General features: G+C 55.3%; 5 protein-coding genes across 5 annotated transcripts; all 5 read left to right on the top strand.

Moving 5' to 3' along the window:
* Positions 1-442: 442 nt before the first annotated feature.
* On the top strand, positions 443-2153 carry MgCdc42 (uncharacterized protein; the record flags this gene model as incomplete). Its single annotated transcript, XM_003854363.1, has 4 exons — positions 443-1145; positions 1202-1254; positions 1511-1630; positions 1688-2153. The coding sequence occupies 3 exons, from the start codon at positions 1235-1237 to the stop codon at positions 2151-2153; spliced, it is 606 nt and encodes a 201-aa protein (XP_003854411.1).
* Positions 2154-9003: 6850 nt separating this feature from the next.
* MYCGRDRAFT_91727 (uncharacterized protein) lies at positions 9004-10021 on the top strand (the record flags this gene model as incomplete). Its single annotated transcript, XM_003854364.1, has 2 exons — positions 9004-9452; positions 9532-10021. 2 exons carry the CDS (start codon positions 9004-9006, stop codon positions 10019-10021), a joined length of 939 nt encoding a protein of 312 aa, XP_003854412.1.
* A 738-nt stretch (positions 10022-10759) lies between these two features.
* On the top strand, positions 10760-12651 carry MYCGRDRAFT_69852 (uncharacterized protein; the record flags this gene model as incomplete). The annotated part of the gene is made up of 2 exons (XM_003854365.1): positions 10760-12138; positions 12184-12651. The coding sequence occupies 2 exons, from the start codon at positions 10888-10890 to the stop codon at positions 12649-12651; spliced, it is 1719 nt and encodes a 572-aa protein (XP_003854413.1).
* A 1163-nt stretch (positions 12652-13814) lies between these two features.
* On the top strand, positions 13815-16195 carry MYCGRDRAFT_69850 (uncharacterized protein; the record flags this gene model as incomplete). The annotated part of the gene is made up of 2 exons (XM_003854366.1): positions 13815-15690; positions 15790-16195. 2 exons carry the CDS (start codon positions 13879-13881, stop codon positions 16024-16026), a joined length of 2049 nt encoding a protein of 682 aa, XP_003854414.1.
* Positions 16196-17285: 1090 nt separating this feature from the next.
* MYCGRDRAFT_91725 (uncharacterized protein) lies at positions 17286-18809 on the top strand (the record flags this gene model as incomplete). The annotated part of the gene is made up of 1 exon (XM_003854367.1): positions 17286-18809. The coding sequence occupies one exon, from the start codon at positions 17286-17288 to the stop codon at positions 18807-18809; it is 1524 nt and encodes a 507-aa protein (XP_003854415.1).
* Positions 18810-19232: the final 423 nt, after the last annotated feature.

Here is a 19232-nt window from a genome sequence, read left to right as displayed (position 1 = left end):
AGACGAGGCGTTGACGCCACTCACGCCTTTGTTCTTGAGGTGTGCTTTCACACCACGTGAAAGGACAACGCAAAATTCTTCAGATATCCCTGTCCTCGCCTGCGACCGCTGACGACGACGACGACACATCGCCCTTCACACTGCATCTAACGCGAGCTCTACTTGCTCACACGCGGGACAATCCAGCCCGTCACCGTGCTCTTCTCAAGGGTCCCATCAGCTGTGAGCTGTCTGTCGATTTTTCGGCGCGTGCTGAGCTGCGCAGGAGTGAGACAGAGCACATTCTAGCCCCATCACAGTCGCCGGCACTTATTCTACGCCTATGCAGGGAGGAACAGAAGGATTTGGTGGATGTCTCTGTGATCTCTCTGCCGCCCACTTCTACGGAACGACGACCGCTCATCAATAATTGTCCTCGTTATATTAACGACTACGACTCGTCCCGAATCCAAGTTATAATTGTTGTGACTCGTGTCAGCAAGCATACTTCGCGCAAAGCTTCCGAGTCCGGCAGACGGCATAGTTCTAGCAGCAGAAATCAGGGACCCTCCACGACTCCCACCGCCCCCGAACTTCCTTCTCCACTCCACCTCTCTCCGATCCCATCATTCAGAGCACTTGCTACGCGACCACACTAGTAGCCAAGCTCGATTCTGGACAGCACCTCCACATTCTCATCGCCAGCGACGGAATACCACCGTTTTCCCACGCTCTCATCACCTACTCCACCCTCCCGCGTCCGCGCTCGCCCATCACTTTTGGGGTGAGATCCTGAGCTTTGTGACAGATCCCACTGGTCGTGTTCAGAGCTGTTCGTTGCTTGCACGTGGAATTCTCCTCCTCCGATCGCAAGACACGCCAATACACACGCTGCCTGTCCTCCCGACTTCACGCTCTCGTCAATTCGCTCGCTTGTCGTTGCAACACGTCGCACCGATACAAGCAGCCCTAGCCACGCGCGCATAGCTTTCCGACTTTGCTCGACACCGCTCCACGACTACATTCCGACTCTGCGAAGCTCGATCAGACCCGCAATATCATACACGACCATTCGGACCCCGATAGAACCATCAGCGGACCAAGACGCGCTGTTCAAAGGCCGATTTGCTCGTACATTTTAGCTGCAGCACCGAAGCGCGCACAGGGTAGGGAAATTGCACGACGTGTTCAGAACACAAGAGCTGAGGATTACGCATTGAAGGAGGCATATTAGAGCATTGAAAGATCAGCCAGAATGGTGGTCGCTACTATAAAGTATGACATCTCCCCATAAATCCTTTCTGCTTCGGAGGAGACAGCTCGACTGGCAGATCTTGATCGGCGTAAGCAACGACGCTACTCTGCTCTATGGCGTGCGGTTTCTGGCATGTTGAATACGCGCGGGATAGCGATGGGCTTTCATGCACCATTCCAGCAAGAGAGCCGCGCGCGCGCAGAAGTCGGGCATGAAGTAGCGCTTCGATCGGAGGAGGAGGTGGTCATGAGACAACGGCTAACAGTTCACTCGCAGATGTGTGGTGGTCGGTGACGGTGCTGTGGGCAAGACATGTCTTCTCATAAGTTACACGACCAACAAGTTCCCTTCGGAGTATGTTCCGACGGTGTTTGACAACTACGCGGTGACGGTGATGTACGCGAATTCCAATATCCTGCACTCCATGCAGCATTCCCTCTGACTTTTTTCCAGGATCGGCGACGAACCGTACACGCTTGGCCTCTTCGATACCGCCGGACAAGAAGATTACGACCGCCTACGACCTCTCTCCTACCCGCAAACCGACGTCTTCCTAGTCTGCTTCTCCGTCACCTCGCCCGCCTCATTCGAAAACGTCCGGGAAAAGTGGTTCCCTGAAGTGCATCACCACTGCCCGGGCGTTCCCTGCCTGATCGTTGGCACGCAGACAGATTTGCGCGACGATGGCTCCGTGCGTGAGAAATTGGCCAAGCAGAAGATGCAGCCGGTGCGGAAGGAGGACGGCGAGAAGATGGCCAAGGAGTTGGGTGCCGTCAAGTACGTGGAGTGCTCGGCGTTGACGCAGTTCAAGTTGAAGGATGTCTTTGATGAGGCGATTGTGGCTGCGTTGGAGCCGCCGCAGGTTAAGAAGACGAAGCGTGAGTCGAGATCATCCCTAATATGTGTCTATATATGCTGACGTGGTTTGGAAATGTAGGAAAGGGCAAAGGCTGCATACTGCTGTAGTTGTGATCGTGCTTGCTTTGACCAGATCGACCCTCGATTGCGGATACCAAGAAATGCGCTGCGACTTTCGGCTTGCGAGATTGGGCGTTATTCCGCTTGGAAGGGAAAGACGGCGCTGCGAACGCTTCTGTGTTTTGCGTTGCTTCAGGATCTTACAGAAGGGGCGTATCATACCATTTTCTTCTCATCCCTTTTCCCATGTCTCATTTGATCCGCTGTTCTTGCTCCTCTGGCTTTTGTTGAGGAGCATCATGATGAGGAGGATGAACTTCAGCGAGGAAGAAAGATGATATTTGGCAAGGATAGAGATGCCGAAGGGAAAGAATTCAACGATGATTCAATCGGTTCCTTGATCGTTGCCTCGATGTTTCGATCGTGGTCAGTTCATTGTGGAGCGTCTTCGTCTGGAGTCTGGTAACAACGTCCGATTCTGACTTCTAACACCGACAGCGCAGGCTCCGGGCAGATCGTGGCTACAAGTATGGCCTCATGACCTCGAGTTCTGTTCCGTATGTTCTGGTCCGTATCTACAGTGTGCGGGTTTAATCCTTGGACCGAGATGCACATTTGCGAAGAGAAGGAATATGCAGAACTGCGGTGAGCAAAACTCGTTGCCCGCACCTTTGAGAGAGGTCGAGCCTCGTCACCGGCCAGGCCAATGCTTCACAACTGCACCACGGACGCCCACTTCAAGACGGAAGACGTCCCCAACGCCACAGCAGAGTCTCTCCAGGACACATGACTGGCATCTGTGGCTAATGCCGTGCGTTGCAAGATGAACTCTCGCAGCCAAGAGATTGCTCCTTCCCGATTTGGTAAGTTCATTCACTCGCGCGCGCGCTATTGTGGCTGGAGGGTGATGATGCCTCACATGGCCAGCGAGCCAATGTCGACATGTTTCGATATGTCTGCAACCTCATCTCCGACTACACCAACGTCTTGCCTGCCGCGCCGCTCTGTTTGCTGCTTCCGAAAGGAAGCGAACCAACTGACAATGAGTAGCAGTAACTGGGCCCCGCTCCCGGACATCCCAGAGATGCCCGAGGACGAGCCGACTATTTCCGCCTCCGCCGTCACCGCGCCGTACGTTTCCTCACCACCAACCACCAACCCCACAAACGCAGCGATGACCGATCCGCGCGCGGACGCCGCCGACGAGGCTCTTCACATTAACTCTAACCGTAGCAACAGAAACTTCCTCGCAGAGAGCGCACTTCGAACGCACCGACACAAGCTGGCGAGTAACGCGTTCTATCAGCAAGAGTTTCAGCGGCGTAAGAACACCCCGCCGACGATGGTGCACCCGGCGTTCCGCCCGAGCTTCGACCTCTACGACATTTCGAAGAAGCTTCCGGAGCTCGACTTGGCGACAAACAACACAATGTCCTCACAACAACAAACGGAGAAATTTTCTTCACCAACACCACCACACATGCAGAACGACCAGCACGACAGCCAGCGTGATTCGAACTGCACGACCATGTCGCCGTTCCTGAACGCAGGCATGATGGTTCCGTCGCCGCCGAAACTGCGGCGGTCGTCACCGCGGCGGGGAGAAACGAAGTCTCTGAACAATTCTCCTGAATTGAGACTCGCACCGACACCCAACTCGACACATGTGCCCACCATGCGGCAAGAAGTCGAGCGCCGTCATGAAGAACGCACCTTGGCAGAGTCATTCACGGAGTACGGCGATCTCATCCCACCGCCTCGAACCAGTTCTCTGGTCATGGTGGAAGAGGACGAGTACAATATTCGCGCTGAGCGAGTGAGGGAAGGCATCAAGAGACGTCTCTCCGAAGCCTCTCAGTCAGATGAGACTGTCATTCGCACTGAGGGATCTATCACACCAGCCACCACGAAGAAGACCTTTCTCCAGCGTATGGGCATTTCTGGTCGTCGCAGCAATACCCCTGAACCGTCACCATCATACATGATGAGCGCACCAGCACCGGCTCACATGGCTCCGAAGGCCAGCGCTATCCTCATGTCACCCCGGGTCGGCTTCACGGCTCCTTCTCGCCTCCGCACGAAAAACACGGGCTTTTTCTCTCGCAAACACAGATCGGCCGACGAGGACGACACCGCCGCATTTACGCGTGCTAGAGACTTCGACGACGGCTCTCCTCCCAAGGTTCCCGCCGGAGCCGCAGCTTCTCTCGGACGCAAGCCACCGGACGCGCCCTTCACTTCGATCGTGCGCTCACGCAGCCTCAAGTACATCGACCATACCAGCCCACCCACACCACCGTCCAAAGACACTCCTCCTGATGGCAAAAAAAAGTCAGGCGAGCACACAAACATCAGTCCCTCCACATCTGAGACACCTTCACGCTCAGTCGGCTTCCTCAGCGTCGATGATCAGAGTCCCAGCAAAGGCGGCACATACGCACAACGTGCTATCCCGAGACTCGTCACTCAGCCCAGCACCCACTCTCTCCGTGCATCGGTCGTTCCAGACGCCATGGACGCCACTGATTTCGCCGATATGAAGTCACGCATTTCTGGCCTTGGCCTGGAAGGCTTCAGTCTGCCTTCAGAGACCAATCGTGGCGGCACTCCAAACATTGAGTACAGTCCTAGTGTCTACTCGCCTGAGTGGAGAAACACTCCGGCCATGGAGGAGTTCTTGTCAGCTGAGCCACCACGCTTGGCAGCTGAGCCACTACGCCAGAGACGTTACAGCATGGACACGATCGAATCGGACACGGGTGCTTCGGCATTCATCTACCCAGAGCCTGCCGGCGATCCACCGCGCGAGGAGAAGAAAGAAGACGAGGAGGAGGAACTGACGCCTACCAAGAGCATTCCAGCGACGCAGCAGTACCAGATCAGCCCCTTCATAGGCTCAACCACCACTACGACACGAGGACCCCGCGAGTTGAGCGCGATGTACAACCAGCTCGAGTTGATGTTTGACGATGACAGCGACAGTGATGGTGACGACGACACTGCCCGCGGTAGATTGGCTTTCATCGGCTCTCCAATGTCGCAGGCCAGCGCGCAGCCATCTCCACTGCGTCCACCGCCTTCGCCGCCCGTGCGACCTGCGCGACCTGCGAGACTCTCACCACCTGCACAGCTTTCAGAGACTGAACTTCCTGAGCAGCCTCCAATTTCTTTGCTACCAGCACAGCTTACGGAGCCTTCGCCGCTTGCACAGCTTTCAGAGCCTCACCCACCCATGCAGCTTCCAGAGCCTCCATCACCTGCACTTTCGGAGCCTTACCCACCCACAGCGCTTCCAGAGCCTTCATCGCCTGCACAGCTTTCGGAGCCTTACCCACCTGTTCAGCTACCAGAGTCTTCATCATTCATGCAGCGTTCCGAGTCGCCAGCAACGACGAAGGATGCAGAGCCTTCATCACCTGCTCAGCTTTCGGAGCCTCACCTACCTGTACAGCTTCCAGAACCTTCATCGGTCGTGCAGCCATCCGAGTCTCTAGCACCTTCGCAAGATACAGAGCTTTCAGCAACTGCACAGCTCCCACAGCCTGCATCGGTTGTGCAGCGTTCTGAGTCTCCAGCACCTGCGCAAGGTTCAGAGACTCCATCGTCTGCACAGATTCCCGAGACCTCACCACCTGTACGGAAATCAGACTTTTCAGACCCCACAACGCTTGCACTGCTACTCGGACTCTCACAGCCTGCGCATTTTTCACAGCCTTCACCACCTGCACAGGTCCCAGCTTCACCACCTGCGCAACCTTCGACCCCTGAGCCAGCAGCGAAATCTTCTCCCGAGCCCTCGCCGCGTGTACAGACTCCAGAGCTTGTACCAGAGCCTGAACCAGAGCTTGGAGCAGAGGAATTTCCATCTCGTGGTCCTGTGATATTCTCGCAGCTTTCGTCGGACGGCAAGCTTCAAATCTGTGAAGGCATTCCGAAGCGTCCACCGCCTCCTGCTCCTCGACCGCGTCCATGGGCCGTTTTGCAGACAGCAATGCCAGCACCGACCTCACCACGTCCATCACCTCCCGGGCCCTATGGAAACATTCTCTACAACGCAGAAGGACTTCAAATCATGGGCGCGCAGACCTACGTTCCTCCGGAGGGCCTCCAGAAGCGTGGTGCGAAGAAGAAGTCGAAATGGCATCATTTACCGATCATGACTTGTGCGCGTCCACCAAAGGGACCGAACATTAGTGCTGCGGAGTGGTACGAGCTGCACGACTGGGACAAAAACCCTCCGGACCTCGACTGGTTGTTCCCCGCAGATGGTGATGTCTATGCTGGCAAATGCAAGACGCCGCCGTTCTCGCGGATCCCCTGCGCCTTGCCGGAGGGCGAGGAGGATGCTAGCAAGCTACCTCTCCCGATCAGCGGAAATACCTCACCAGCCTCCGACAAGCAAGCAGGAAGTACGGATGAGTCGAAGGCTGTCAAGAAGGATGGGGTGAGCATCGTCGAGAACGTTGAATCGGATCTTTCAAGCTAATCAAATTCATGCAGTGGTCTTTCGAGCAGAGGCTGTATGCTGCTCAACTGCACATGCGATCAGCACCAGTCCTCACCAAGCAGTCAGGTGGAGGCGATACCAGCAAGCAGACGTCTCCTACCCGCGGCATGCAATATGACAGCGGCATCGATGTCGACCCTGCCAAACCCAGACCTCGCTCCGCGATCCCAGCATCTCCCGCTGCTGAGCTGGACGACGGTCTCTCAAGCGACGACCCGATTGGAAACGCCTTGGCCACCGCCAAATCCCGCGAGGCTGCTCTCGAGAAGCTGGTGGCGAAGGCAGCATCCCACAACCGACGCCTCGACCAGCGCCTCGTATCCATCGACATCGACGAATCGCCGACAGAGCAGGCGCAGTGGGACCAGCGTATGGCAAGATTGAAGAAGACGGACCTCCCATTCGGTAAGTCAGAATCCCCTCGCCCCGTGACATCTCGTCGGCGCGGCAGCCAGCAATCTGTGAAGACTCCATCTGTGACCGCCCAGCCCGCGGACGCCCAGTCCGTGGACGCTCAGTCCGTGAACACCCGATCTGTGAACGCCGAATCTGTGCATGCCATGTCCTCGCCTCACGAATCTCCTGTTGCAGTCCGTCAAGGTCGCAAAGCCACACCGAGGAAAGATCACCGTCGTTCAACTTCTTCGGCGAAGCAATTGCGCGAGAAGAATGACTGGCCGATCGAGTTGAAGGCTGGTCTGGATGAGTCTCCTACTTCCGACAAATCGACATCAACCGCCGTGCCAAAAGTGAAGGACGACGAAGAGCCAGTTCTTGACCTCCTCAGCAAAGACATCACCCCGGAGAGCCTGCGCTCCAAGGATCTACTTACGCCTGATCTTTCCGGCCTCGCGGGTCCGGCTTTCGGCACGGTGCTGGTACCATCTCCGGCTACTTCTCCAGTTGCTCCGACAGCTGCTTCAGCCACTTCTCCTGTCGCTCCAACAGTTGCTCCGACTACTACGCCAACAGCTGCTTCGACTACTGCTACGACTACTGCTACAACTACTGCTCCAAATGCCGCTTCGACTGCTACTCCACCTGCTGCTCCAACTGCTGCTCCGACTGCTGCTCCAACTGCTGCTCCGACCGTAGCATCAGCCGTCGCTCCGATTGTGGCCTCACCCGCCACCCCAATGGAGGATGCTCCAAACGTTGCTGAAGAAGGAACATTGGAAGCGGGCATGGACATGTTGAAGAACGTCATCGACAGGCAAGAGGAGGTCATGAAGGAAATGATGAGGCAGATGCATCAGATGCGGACGGAGATGAGGAAGGCTGGCATTTGAGAGAGTTGAGTTGGTGTGATATGGGAGAGTGGAAGGATCGGACGAAGAAAAATGATGAGATGGAGTTGGAAGGAAGCAGGCGAAGTGAAGTGACAGACTCTTCAAGTTCGCAACGTCAGCGGAGGGAAGCCAACGAACCACGAAAGGAAAGAGCGAGCTACGCGGGCATGAGGCATTCAGGTGCCTTTACCACACCGCACGATCGCCACGATGCGATCAGTTGGCAAGCAACCACGACAGAAAAAGCACGGAAAACGGATACAAAAAAAAAAGCACGAACAAGACAAGAGTGGACACAAGAAGATTTGGCATACTGGGCTGTAGGACATCTTCCAGTTGCAAATAACACCGAACCGAATTCCAGCAGCAGTAACAACAGCAGAAATTAGCAGCAAGCAGATCCTACCCGTATACAACGAGCATCAAATTAATCATTGTGGTACGTCGTGATGGTTTTTCGTGAAGCGAACAGAAATTCGTTTCGTGCAAGCCGACTTTCACATGTCTCTTGGCATTCGTCTTGCTGATCGGGAAGGAGCCCAGATCGTGTCTCGCGTCTGGTGTTGTATAGCGCAACATTGCGAACAACAAGTCGTAGCCCGGGAACTCCGAATCGTTTCTCGCGTGCCCTTCGTGCATCTTCCGTGCTGGGAAGCGATTTAGGCCTGAGGTTGATTTGTTCATGTTGCCAGTTACGTCGTTTGTTGACATTTCTGGTGACTCCCACGGAAAGAGAAATGAACTTCACCACGACTCGTCGAAGAATGGAAGCGTTCAGGTGACTTCGCTCCACTCGATGCACCTCAAACCTCGCCCATGAACGACACACCACGCCACTCAACCCGGTGTCCGGTGCTGAAGCTCGAAGATCTCATGAATCTCCAAACATTCACTTCGCCCGACACCCCACCAGTGCGCGTCTGAGAGTCGCGCTCAAGGCGCGCCCGCTTCTCCCAGAACAAAACTGCATCCAAGCCCCCGCCCCGCTCCACGATCTTCTGTCAACAAACATCCACCAACACTTCCCGTCGAACCCGCTCGCTACAACCAGAACGATGGCTCGCAGCCGTCCAGCAATCTACCGCAAATGCAGTAAGCCAAACGATACGCGCCGAGCCACGAAGCCTACGGCCGGAGGAAGCGAACCACCGCCGACCAAGAAAGTCAAGACCAAACCCGACACCTACCAGTGCACCTCCTGCCTCAGCCGCCGTGCCGCAAAGGCCTTCCCCAACAGCAACCCATCGATCGAGTGCCAACACCTCATCAACACCTGCACTGTATGTCTGCGCAAGTGGGTCCAGGCGCAGGTGGAGCAGGGGAAGACGGTCGTTGTTCCGGGCGATAAGCAGAAAGAGAAAGAGGATGGCGGAGAAGAGGAGGAGGAAGACGAGGAAGAGGACGAAGAAGAGAAGACGGTCTTGGGTATTCGCTGCCCTGAGTGCGAGAAAGTGATGAAGAGCTTCGACGTGCGGATCGCGGGCACTGACAAGGTGTTCAAGCGGTATGTTGTTACCATCACATGGCTGCATTTGCGAGAGAGAGAGAGAGAGAGAGAAATGAAGCATACTGACAAACTCCAGATTCGACGAACTCGAGCGCCGCCATATTGGTGACTCCACGCCCAACTGGCGCTGGTGCCTCAACACCGCCTGCGACGCCGGGCAATCTCACGAAGCGAAGCGCATCCCCTCACCGAAAAAGAAGTCGCGCTTCGGAAAGAAGTGGTTCGGCTACGCGGTCGAGCCGCATGGAGTGGAAGACAAGTGCGTGTGTGTCAAGTGCGGCGCCGTGGCGTGCGTGGTTTGCGATCGGCCATGGCACGAGGGAGAGAAGTGCGCCGAGTACCAGGAGAGAGTGAAGGGAAGAGTGGAGGAGGAAGACCAGACGTTGGAGTTGATCCGCATGGAGACGAAGAAGTGCCCGAATCCGAAATGCGGCAAGGCGATTGAGAAGAATGGAGGGTGCCCTTCGATGATCTGCTACGTGTGCCAGATCAACTTTTGCTGGAATTGTCTCGAAGAGTACAAAGGCCAAGAGTTCTGTGCTTGTCGGAGGCCTAATCCGCACTAGGAGAAAGAGCAAGCAATTGGAAGAAATGGAGGGAAGGAATGGAGGGACCGAAGAGAAACAGGAGATTTTTGGGAAGGAAGAAGACGAGAGCGACGGGAATTGAAAGCAAGCTGAGACTCGTGGATTGACACTGATCGACTGCTGCGGTCGATACCACGGTCCATGGGCTCGAAAGGACAATGGCGTTTTTGCTTTTGGGAAAGGAGTTTGTGCTTTTGGTGTGCAGCGGATTGTGGAGAAGGATGAAGATGAATCGCATTGTGCGGGAGGTCGAGAATCCGGCAGAGTGGACAGTCGCTTTGAATGACAAGATGCATTGGTGTTGTTTGTCCAGGGGCTGAGTGGACAGGTCAGTGAATCTCGCCGTGGGTGAATCTCGGCCGCGAGATAGAATATCTCCACGGTCCAATTCAAGCGGAGTCGTGTTGCTCTCCACATCGCGTGCTGGACTGGGACTGCGGGTACAGTGGTTCGAATGAAGGCGAGGTCGACAGAAAGACACGAATATGGTGTTTGGTGCTTGCCCTTGTTGGAAGAAGAGGTGAAGTAATATCTTGTGTGATCTGTCCCTGCCGCTCTCCGATCCCGCTGACTAGAATAGATCTACACCACTGTGACCTGATCGATAGCCGCGGTAGGATGAAGCTGCTGGTGTCGATCCTCCATCACCGTCACGAGAGTAAGTCTTTGGTTACATCTTTCTTTTGCTTCATCTATCCATATCCATATACCACATCCAAGCTCTATCCCTCGGCTATACCTCTTACTCACAGCTCGAACGAGCATCGTGTGAGGTCACCTAACTACACAACAGCAAGAGCAACCTCCTCCATATAGATACACATCACCACCACCACCTCACCACGATGCCATTTACCGCCCCATCATGGGTTCCTCCGCTCCCCACGATTCCGGACTCCATCTCCATCGGCCGCTTCATGTTCGACGAGCAATATGGCCGCTACCCGCTTGGCTACTCCAAACCACCCTTCACCTGCGCCCTGACCGGGCGACAGTTCTCCGCCTTGGAGATGAAAGAGCGAGTCGATCACCTCTCCAGAGCATTGTGCAAGGAGTTTGGATTCAAGCCAAATGAGGGCTCGGAATGGGATAAAGTCATTGGCATCTTCTCGTTGAATTCCATCGACTACTTGACTCTCGGATGGGCAGTGCACCGAATTGGCGGCATCCTCACCTGCGCCAATGCAGCGTACAATGGATCTGAGTTGGAATACCAGCTGCGGGACTCTGGCGCGAAAGCCATTTTCACCTGCTTGCCGTTGTTGGATACCACAAAGGACGGCATGAAGAAAGCCGGCCTCAGCAACGATAAGATCTATGTCATGCCTCTTCCCAAGCAGATCGAAGGTGACGCCAAAAATCCCGGCCACAAGACGATTGAGGACTTGGTCAAGCTCGGCTCCACCCTCGACCCGATCAAGCCCGCGGATGAAAGCTGGGCTCAAGGCGACGGCAAGAAACGCTGTGCCTTCCTCTGCTACAGCAGCGGCACATCAGGCCTACCCAAGGGAGTCATGATCTCTCACTACAACGTCATCGCCAACACCCTTCAAATCAACACGCACGAAGAACTCGATCGCCAGGCGATGATCAAGCAGACGGGGGACACGCACTACACAGAGAACTGCCTCGGCCTCCTTCCCATGTCGCACATCTACGGCCTCATCGTCATCGCACACGTGGGACCTTACCGCGGCGATGGTGTTATTGTCCTCCCGAAATACGACTTCAACTGGCTTCTCCAAGCGATCCAGGACTACAAGATCCACATGCTCTACCTCGTGCCGCCTATGATCATCCACATCACCAAAGCGCGGGAGATATGCGCGAAATACGACCTGTCGTCCGTGCGGGGCGCTTTCACTGGCGCCGCGCCATTGGGGAAAGAGACGGCCGATGATCTGAGCAAGATGTACCCGAAATGGGCTGTCCGCCAAGGATATGGCATGACCGAGACGGCGACGGTGGTGTGCAGCACCATGCCGCACGACATCTGGTTTGGCAGTTCCGGCTCTCTGCTTCCCGGCATTTCCGCGAGGTTGGTGACTGTGGAAGGCAATGAGATCACCGGCTATGATCAACCCGGCGAGCTTTGGGTCAAGGGACCAGCCGTCGTCCTGGGCTACCTGAACAACGAAAAGGCGAACAAGGAGACCTTCCTCGACGAGCCAGATGGCAGATATATGCGAACAGGCGACGAAGCCGTCGTCTCCAAGTCTCCCCAAGGCCACGAACACATCTTCATCACGGACCGAATCAAGGAACTCATCAAGTGCAAGGGCCACCAGGTCGCGCCCGCCGAGCTGGAAGCTCACTTGTTGACCCACCCGGCCGTCAACGACACGGTGGTCATCGGCATCCCGGCCGAGCGCGAGGGTGAAGTCCCCAAGGCGTTTGTCGTCAAGACTCCGAATGCAAAGGGGAGCGATGACGAGATTGCGAAGAGTATCAAGGAGCATGTGGAAAAGCATAAGAGCAATTACAAGTGGTTGAGGGGTGGGGTGGAGTTTATCGAGGTGGTGCCGAAGAGCCCGAGTGGGAAGATTTTGAGGAGGTTGATGAGGGATCAGGAGAAGGAGAAGATGAGGAAGGCGGGGGTGAAGTTGTGAGGGATTTTGATGGAGATTGGGTGGGAGATGTGTGGGATGGTTTTTTGTACATAGGCCATGTCAATATGTATGCAGTACGTCTTACGAAGTCTGAATGTATGCCAGTTGAGCAAGGTCACAGCGTTCGGTTCGTCGTACAGCAGCTGCTCGGTACAGCGCAGCAGTGCCCTCGCAAATGCCGGTTTTCCAGAAGCACATGCATGATCATCGAGTGCATGTACCTGGCATGAAATCCTGGTCGCTCGACTGCCGGACGACGTTTATTATCCTGCGGGGAGTGGGCATCGGCATCGGCATCGGATCATGTGGGCGTCGCATCATCATGCATTTGCAGCATAAGTACACATGAGCATGTCGCACACGAAAGTACATAATAGGACATTTGAGCCGGGGATGGTCGTGGTGTTTCGGTTGTCTTGGTCATCGACGGGGATCAATCCGACGAGGGACCGATTTCGGAGTCGGAGGCGAAGGGCGGCATTGAAAGTCGAACCATGTTGGGAGAAAGTACGCCGGATGCTGTTGCCACACTGGAAGAATCCTTCTTGTAACATCCACCACTGCTCGACGACATCCACATACATCCACATACCATTCACGCCTATACATCGACCAAATACTGTCGTTCCCTTGGAACAACCCCAGTGGCCAACCCGATCGGATCTCATCAAAAAGGGGTATAGGCCGTCTGGGTCATCCTTGGCATCTTTTGGATCTGATAATCCATTCTGGATCCCACGATCTGATAACACCATCCACTCCAGATTCCAATCGGTGAGTTCTCAGCCCCCCGCGTCATCCATCTGCCGAGTTGCATTGAGTGAGGAGAAGAGGAAGACGACGAAGACGAGGGATTTGCAGCGACACGACGACGACGACATTCAATGGATTCGCCATCGGTCGCGCAGAGAACACAAAGAAGAAAGAGGGCTGCTCCCCTTGCCAATGAGTTCATCACTCCCAAGGCTAGAACTAGAGCCTAGGAGGCAATCGGGCTTTTTCTCACCTGTCAATCTCAACCGCGGCCGATGCTCCTAGTGCATTGTTAGACTGCGCTCCCCACCACCACTCCCTCTCCCACGATACAGCACACCACACTCCCACACACTCATTCTCTGCATTACCAATGCCCGGTTCTGACTGTCGCTCAGTTCATTCAGTGCGACACCTTCACCCTCTCCTTACCCTCCTCCTCCGATCCGTCTGACACACCCACCACATTCACCAATGTCGGCCGCATTACAAGAGAGTGGCGTCCGTCGCCATTCTTTTTCCCACTTCGGAGATGCTGCCACCACCTACCGTCATACCTCAATCCCCTATACTGCGACAAGTCATCCAGACAATCCCATTCCCTCCGAGCCGAAAGACATCATCGCTGGAATGAGAATACCTCTTGAAGACAGCGTGCGACTGAGCAATATGGCCACGATCAGGACTCGATCTAGTGGAGAGAGCCTGCAGGGCGATACGAGCGATTCCGATACCCCCTCAACACCGCTCACGGAGCACAGCGATGCCGATGGATCGTTCGTACGAATGTCAAAATTATCCCTCGAAACGAGCACAAAGCCTCCACGAAAGAGAAGGGCAAGCACAACATATGCCTCCAATGTCGATGATATCAGGCGACTCATCGGGACGGGCGGAGGCACAAAGTTCCTGCAGAAATACTGCTGTGGGGAGGGGTGCTGCATGATAGAATCATTGCCTCTTCACACCGACGAGACGGCCTATGCGCCCATCATAACACCCAGCAACGATGCCTACCGCTTTCTCAACCTCAACTTACGGTCACTATCCCTCGACACGGAACTCACCAAGATCCCCGAGGTGCAAGAGTCAAAGGTGTCGTTTGCAGCCCTCCGACGAGCCTCGATCGAGGAGAAGTTTCCAGACGAAGCACACCATAGACATGATGCCGAGGCTGTCAAGTCGTATCCGCCGACTTACATGAAGCCGCATCCTCCATATGAGATCTTCAATGCGCCATTGTATGATGCTCGGGAGCTCACCAAGCCTGGTGCGGAAAAGAGGACGTTCCACTTTGACATCGATGTCACGGACTATCCGGCAGAAGGTGGCGTGGATTTCAAAGTCGGTGGTGCCGTAGGTGTATGTCCTCCAAACGATCCAGAAGTCGTCGAGGATATCATGAATCAGCTCGGAGTACCTCGGTTCCTCCGCGACAAGGCGGTTCGTTTACAAACGACAGGCGGACGCTGGCCTACCATTTGGGGCGACGAGGAATCTCGAGAACTTGTCACAACACGGAGGGAAGTCCTCACATGGACAGTCGACATATCCTCCACCGCACCCACCAAACCACTCCTCCGCCTTCTTGCAGAGCACGCCTCCGAGCCCAACGAGAAGAAGATTCTTGAATATGTCTGCTCCGCACAAGGACAAGCGACCTTCTGCGACCTCCGCACAGGACCTCATATCACCGTCCAACAACTCCTCCGAGCCTTCCCCTCCTCAAAGCCACCACTCGAATCCCTGTGCGCCGTCCTCACCCAACTCATGCCACGATTCTACTCCCTCTCCAACGACCCTCACGTCTCCTCCGCCCGTGAAGGCTTGGCTGGACGCCGGCTAATCGAAATCGCCGTCACCATCCACGAGACACCCAACTATTCCGGCACGAAACGCTCCGGCGTCGGCTCCGGCTTCATGGAACGCATCGCCCGCGCCTTTATTGAAGCCGAAGGTGCCGCACCTAAAGACTCTCCTCCCAGCACCGCCGGCCGCGCCCTCAACCTTTCCGTCCCCATGTTCCGCGGTCTGATGTCCAACCCGCTCTCCCGTGAGTTCGCTTCCGACGGTCCGATGGTGCTCATCGGTGCGGGTGTGGGAATGGCTCCTTTCCGTGGCTTCATTCTCAACCGCCTGAAGAACGCCAATTGCGCGAACAAGATCTGGCTCATCCAAGGCATCCGCGATAGCATGCTCGATGAGATTTACCGCGGCGAACTCGGCGCGCACGAATCGGAGATCAAAAAGGTCGTGCAGTCTCGCGCGCAGAAGATGCTCCCTCCCGTTGCGGAGGACGAAGCGAGTGTTGCCGTCGCAGCGGTGGGTGAGACACATACCAACACGCCTGTGATCGATGGCGAGGGAGACCCAAAGTCTGAGCAGAAGGTGGCCAAGTATGTCCAAGATGAGGTCAGGTTGCAAGCGGACATTGTCTGGTTTGTAATCAATGCGCTGGACGGGAGAATTTTCGTGTGTGGATCTACCTCGGGCATGGGCGAGGGAGTGGAGAGTGCACTTGTTGATGTTGCAATGGATAAGGGGAATTTGGATGAGGAGACCGCACGGCAGTTCTGGGAGGGGAAGAAGGCGGGTGGACAGTATATTGCTGAGACTTGGTAAGAGGTGGCCGTGTTTCGTTGCGTTTTGCTTGGATAAGATTTGGGGAATAGCCGCGATGGCTTGGTTTGCTTGGGAGGATTTCTTGATACGATTTTGGCGGGCAAGCAAGCGTTGCTTGAAAGTTTGTTTTCCGGATTGGTTTCACCTTCGACTCGGGTCATTTTGGACTCACGATGTCGACACACGGAAGAGGAGACTTTTGATGCCGGCATTTGGAGTTATAGCGTTCTCGCGCAGGATATTGGTACGGATGGTGAGATTGGCCTGGGTTGGTACATTTGTGGGATAGGATGATGGACTGAGAGCATATCTTGTGCACGAGCTTGTTCGGGAAGAGGTCTAGCAGAAGAGATATGGGTATTAAACAGTACATTCTCTTGGTCGCTTTTCACGACATCATTTTCTGCGAAACTGGGGTGGTGGACCTTCTGCCCCGCCGAAGTGGAACGGGGTGAGAGAATCTGGGAGGGTGGACGCAGCGGTTGGGTTGAAGGTGAGCTTCCGAATATGCATCAACTATCTCACGATACCTCCGTGCTCCCGCTCGAATTGCACACTCCAAGCCTCTCAAAGCACTTCATATGGCTGAGTTCAGGCGACAACGAGGAGAAATACATTAAGAAGACCCATGGACTTCAACGATACGGCTTCCGTTGCCTACCTCCCCAGCTTTCCGTACAGTCATGACCGGCCGACCTCCGCTCGAGTGGCTTGGAGTATGCAATCTAAGGGGAAGCACGGAGCTACCTGGCAAGGCTCTTCTGCACTTTCTTTGGTTGAAGCAACACATGCTGTTTCCGAGCTCGAGAGCAAAGAAAGTCCGTCATTCACTTGCGCATTAAAGCTTGGCTTTCACGTGCGCGCAGCAGCAGGAACTTGGACCATCACGAGCAATTGAGCTGGCGTAGATGTTATGTTCTGCACTCCAACTCCACGACCTCGACCTCGACCTCGACCTTATTACATCCTTTAATACCGACTCGACATCAACAAACGCCTTACCAATCACCACACAAACATCGTCACAAGACAGCCAAGCCCGAGCTCTACCTCCGCCAAGCCCTCTTCAAGCAAACGCCGCCGTTTGTCTCGAGGTTGCGCAAACACCTTCTCCATCTCTTCACCACTCTCGTCTCTTTCACCGACATCCACATTCTACCTTTCCATCACCAACACAACCAAGCTCTCTCAAAACCCGCGCACCCACACCGCGCAAGTCAACCATACCACCAAACAAACACACCCACAAGAAGCACAACATGATTCCCACCGACCACTCCCCCAGCGGCAGTGGCAGCGATCAAGCGCCACACAACCATGCCAACCATGCGGTGTGCAATTGCGCCAATATCAGGTATGATTACTCGCTCGTGGTGCCGGAGATTCAGGTGTTGCAGGAGCGGGCGGATGAATTGTTGGGACAGGTGAAGGCGTTCAAAGGTGAGCAGGAGGAGATGGGTGGGGTGATGGTGGGTGATGGAGGAGAAGGTGGGGAGGGGGTTGTGAGGTATGCTGATGTTTTGGTGGGGGATGAGGAGGGTGCGCAGGTCAAGGAGGGTGTTGAGGCGCGGGGTGACGAGCAGATGGAGATCGGAGATACTGTGGAGGATGAAAACATCGAGGCTGGAATGGGCGGCCAGGTGTCAGTCTCGGCGGGACGTCTGCTCCACCACGGAAGCTTGCAGGAGAAGATCGAGGCCTACGAGGCTGAGACCAAGAAGGACGTGGGGAACAACGACAAGGCCGTGCGCGATGCTCTCGAGCGGAAGCTCTCGGACGACATGGACGAGATGACCATTACGAATGATCGTCAATCGCGGCGCAAGACCGACACCTCCGCGCACGGCGACAAGGGCCAGGGTACTGCCTCGACCAACAAGACCGATGGGAACTCAATGCCGTCTACCTTCACCGAACACCTCGCCTCGGCGATCGAGACTGGCGCCGACACGATTAAGAAAGCCTTCGTGAACGGAAAACTAGTCGTCATTGGAGACCAGTCCGCTGGAAAATCGAGTCTAATGGAGAGCCTGCGCGACATTCCTACGGCCTTGACTACTCGCCGCGTCCCCACGATCGAGAGTGAAGCAACCCAAGCACCCTCTGCACCGGAAAACTCGATCAAAGCCAAGCAGTTCCAGGAGCGCAAGGACAAGTTGTGGCAGAAGCTGGCCGGCTGGTCTCCCGACGTCGTGTCCGACTCCAAAGCAGAGAAGCAGGAGGTCATCACCGACGAGGTGCTTGCCGCTGACCCCGAGATCGATTCCGACGACATGTACGATCTCAAGGCGGTCTCCACCAACACCTCAGCTGCTACGGCTTTCAGCACCATCAGCGAGCACGACTCCGAGGACCACCAGTCCATGACCTCCGCCGAACTCGAAGTTCCGATCATCGAGGATGAGACCAACCTCAAGTATTCCGCCTCCACAACCACCCTCACCGACAAGAACCCCGCCACCATGACGACCATCACCCACGCCGCACTCCACCCTTTCTCTTCGTCCGCCTCCTTCTACCGCATCAATCCGCTGATGACCTACTCTGTCCCCCTCTCCACCACCGACAAGACCGCCGCCCGCACCGCCATCACCCGCATGCGCGCCCTCATCGACCTCACGCGGGCACACAAGTCGCTGCTGCGTGCGAGTCTCGCGATGAGGGTGAAGGTCGATCCGAGAGACAAGAAGACGCTGAAGTTGTTGGATACGGTCGGCGAGGGCATCACGAAGATTCGGGCTGGATTGGTCGAGGTCGGGGTCAAGTTTCCGAGTATGAACTGAGGTGAATCAGTAGGGAAGGAACAACGGGTGAAGTGAATAGGGTGACAGGGCAACGACGATCAAACGTTCGAAATGGATCACGATGACATGACTGGCTTTGGGTTTTGGGAAGGAAAGTCATGAATCGTTGGACACATCGATTGGAGAACGAATTGTCTTGATTTCGAGTGCATTGGAATACGCCGCAAGGTGATGATCCAGACGTGTAGCGAAGTCGAAGGCAGTCTGCCATCGAACCAACAGAGCTTGCATGCTCAACGGAGCCATCGAGAATCACACCATAGCTAGGATACCATAGGGTCTGGCACCACATACTGCAAAATGTACTTCGTTGTACACTCACCGGATGTCAAACTCACTCGTGATATGTAGATGACTGACCATTGTCTCGTCTAAAGTCTAGCACTAGCAAGTCTGCCTCCA

The sequence above is a fragment of the Zymoseptoria tritici genome, chromosome 3, assembly GCF_000219625.1.
Source record: "Zymoseptoria tritici IPO323 chromosome 3, whole genome shotgun sequence".
Classification (NCBI taxonomy): domain Eukaryota; kingdom Fungi; phylum Ascomycota; class Dothideomycetes; order Mycosphaerellales; family Mycosphaerellaceae; genus Zymoseptoria; species Zymoseptoria tritici.
The sequence above is the reverse complement of the archived record's forward strand: the minus strand, read 5'-3'. Positions and strand labels throughout refer to the sequence as shown.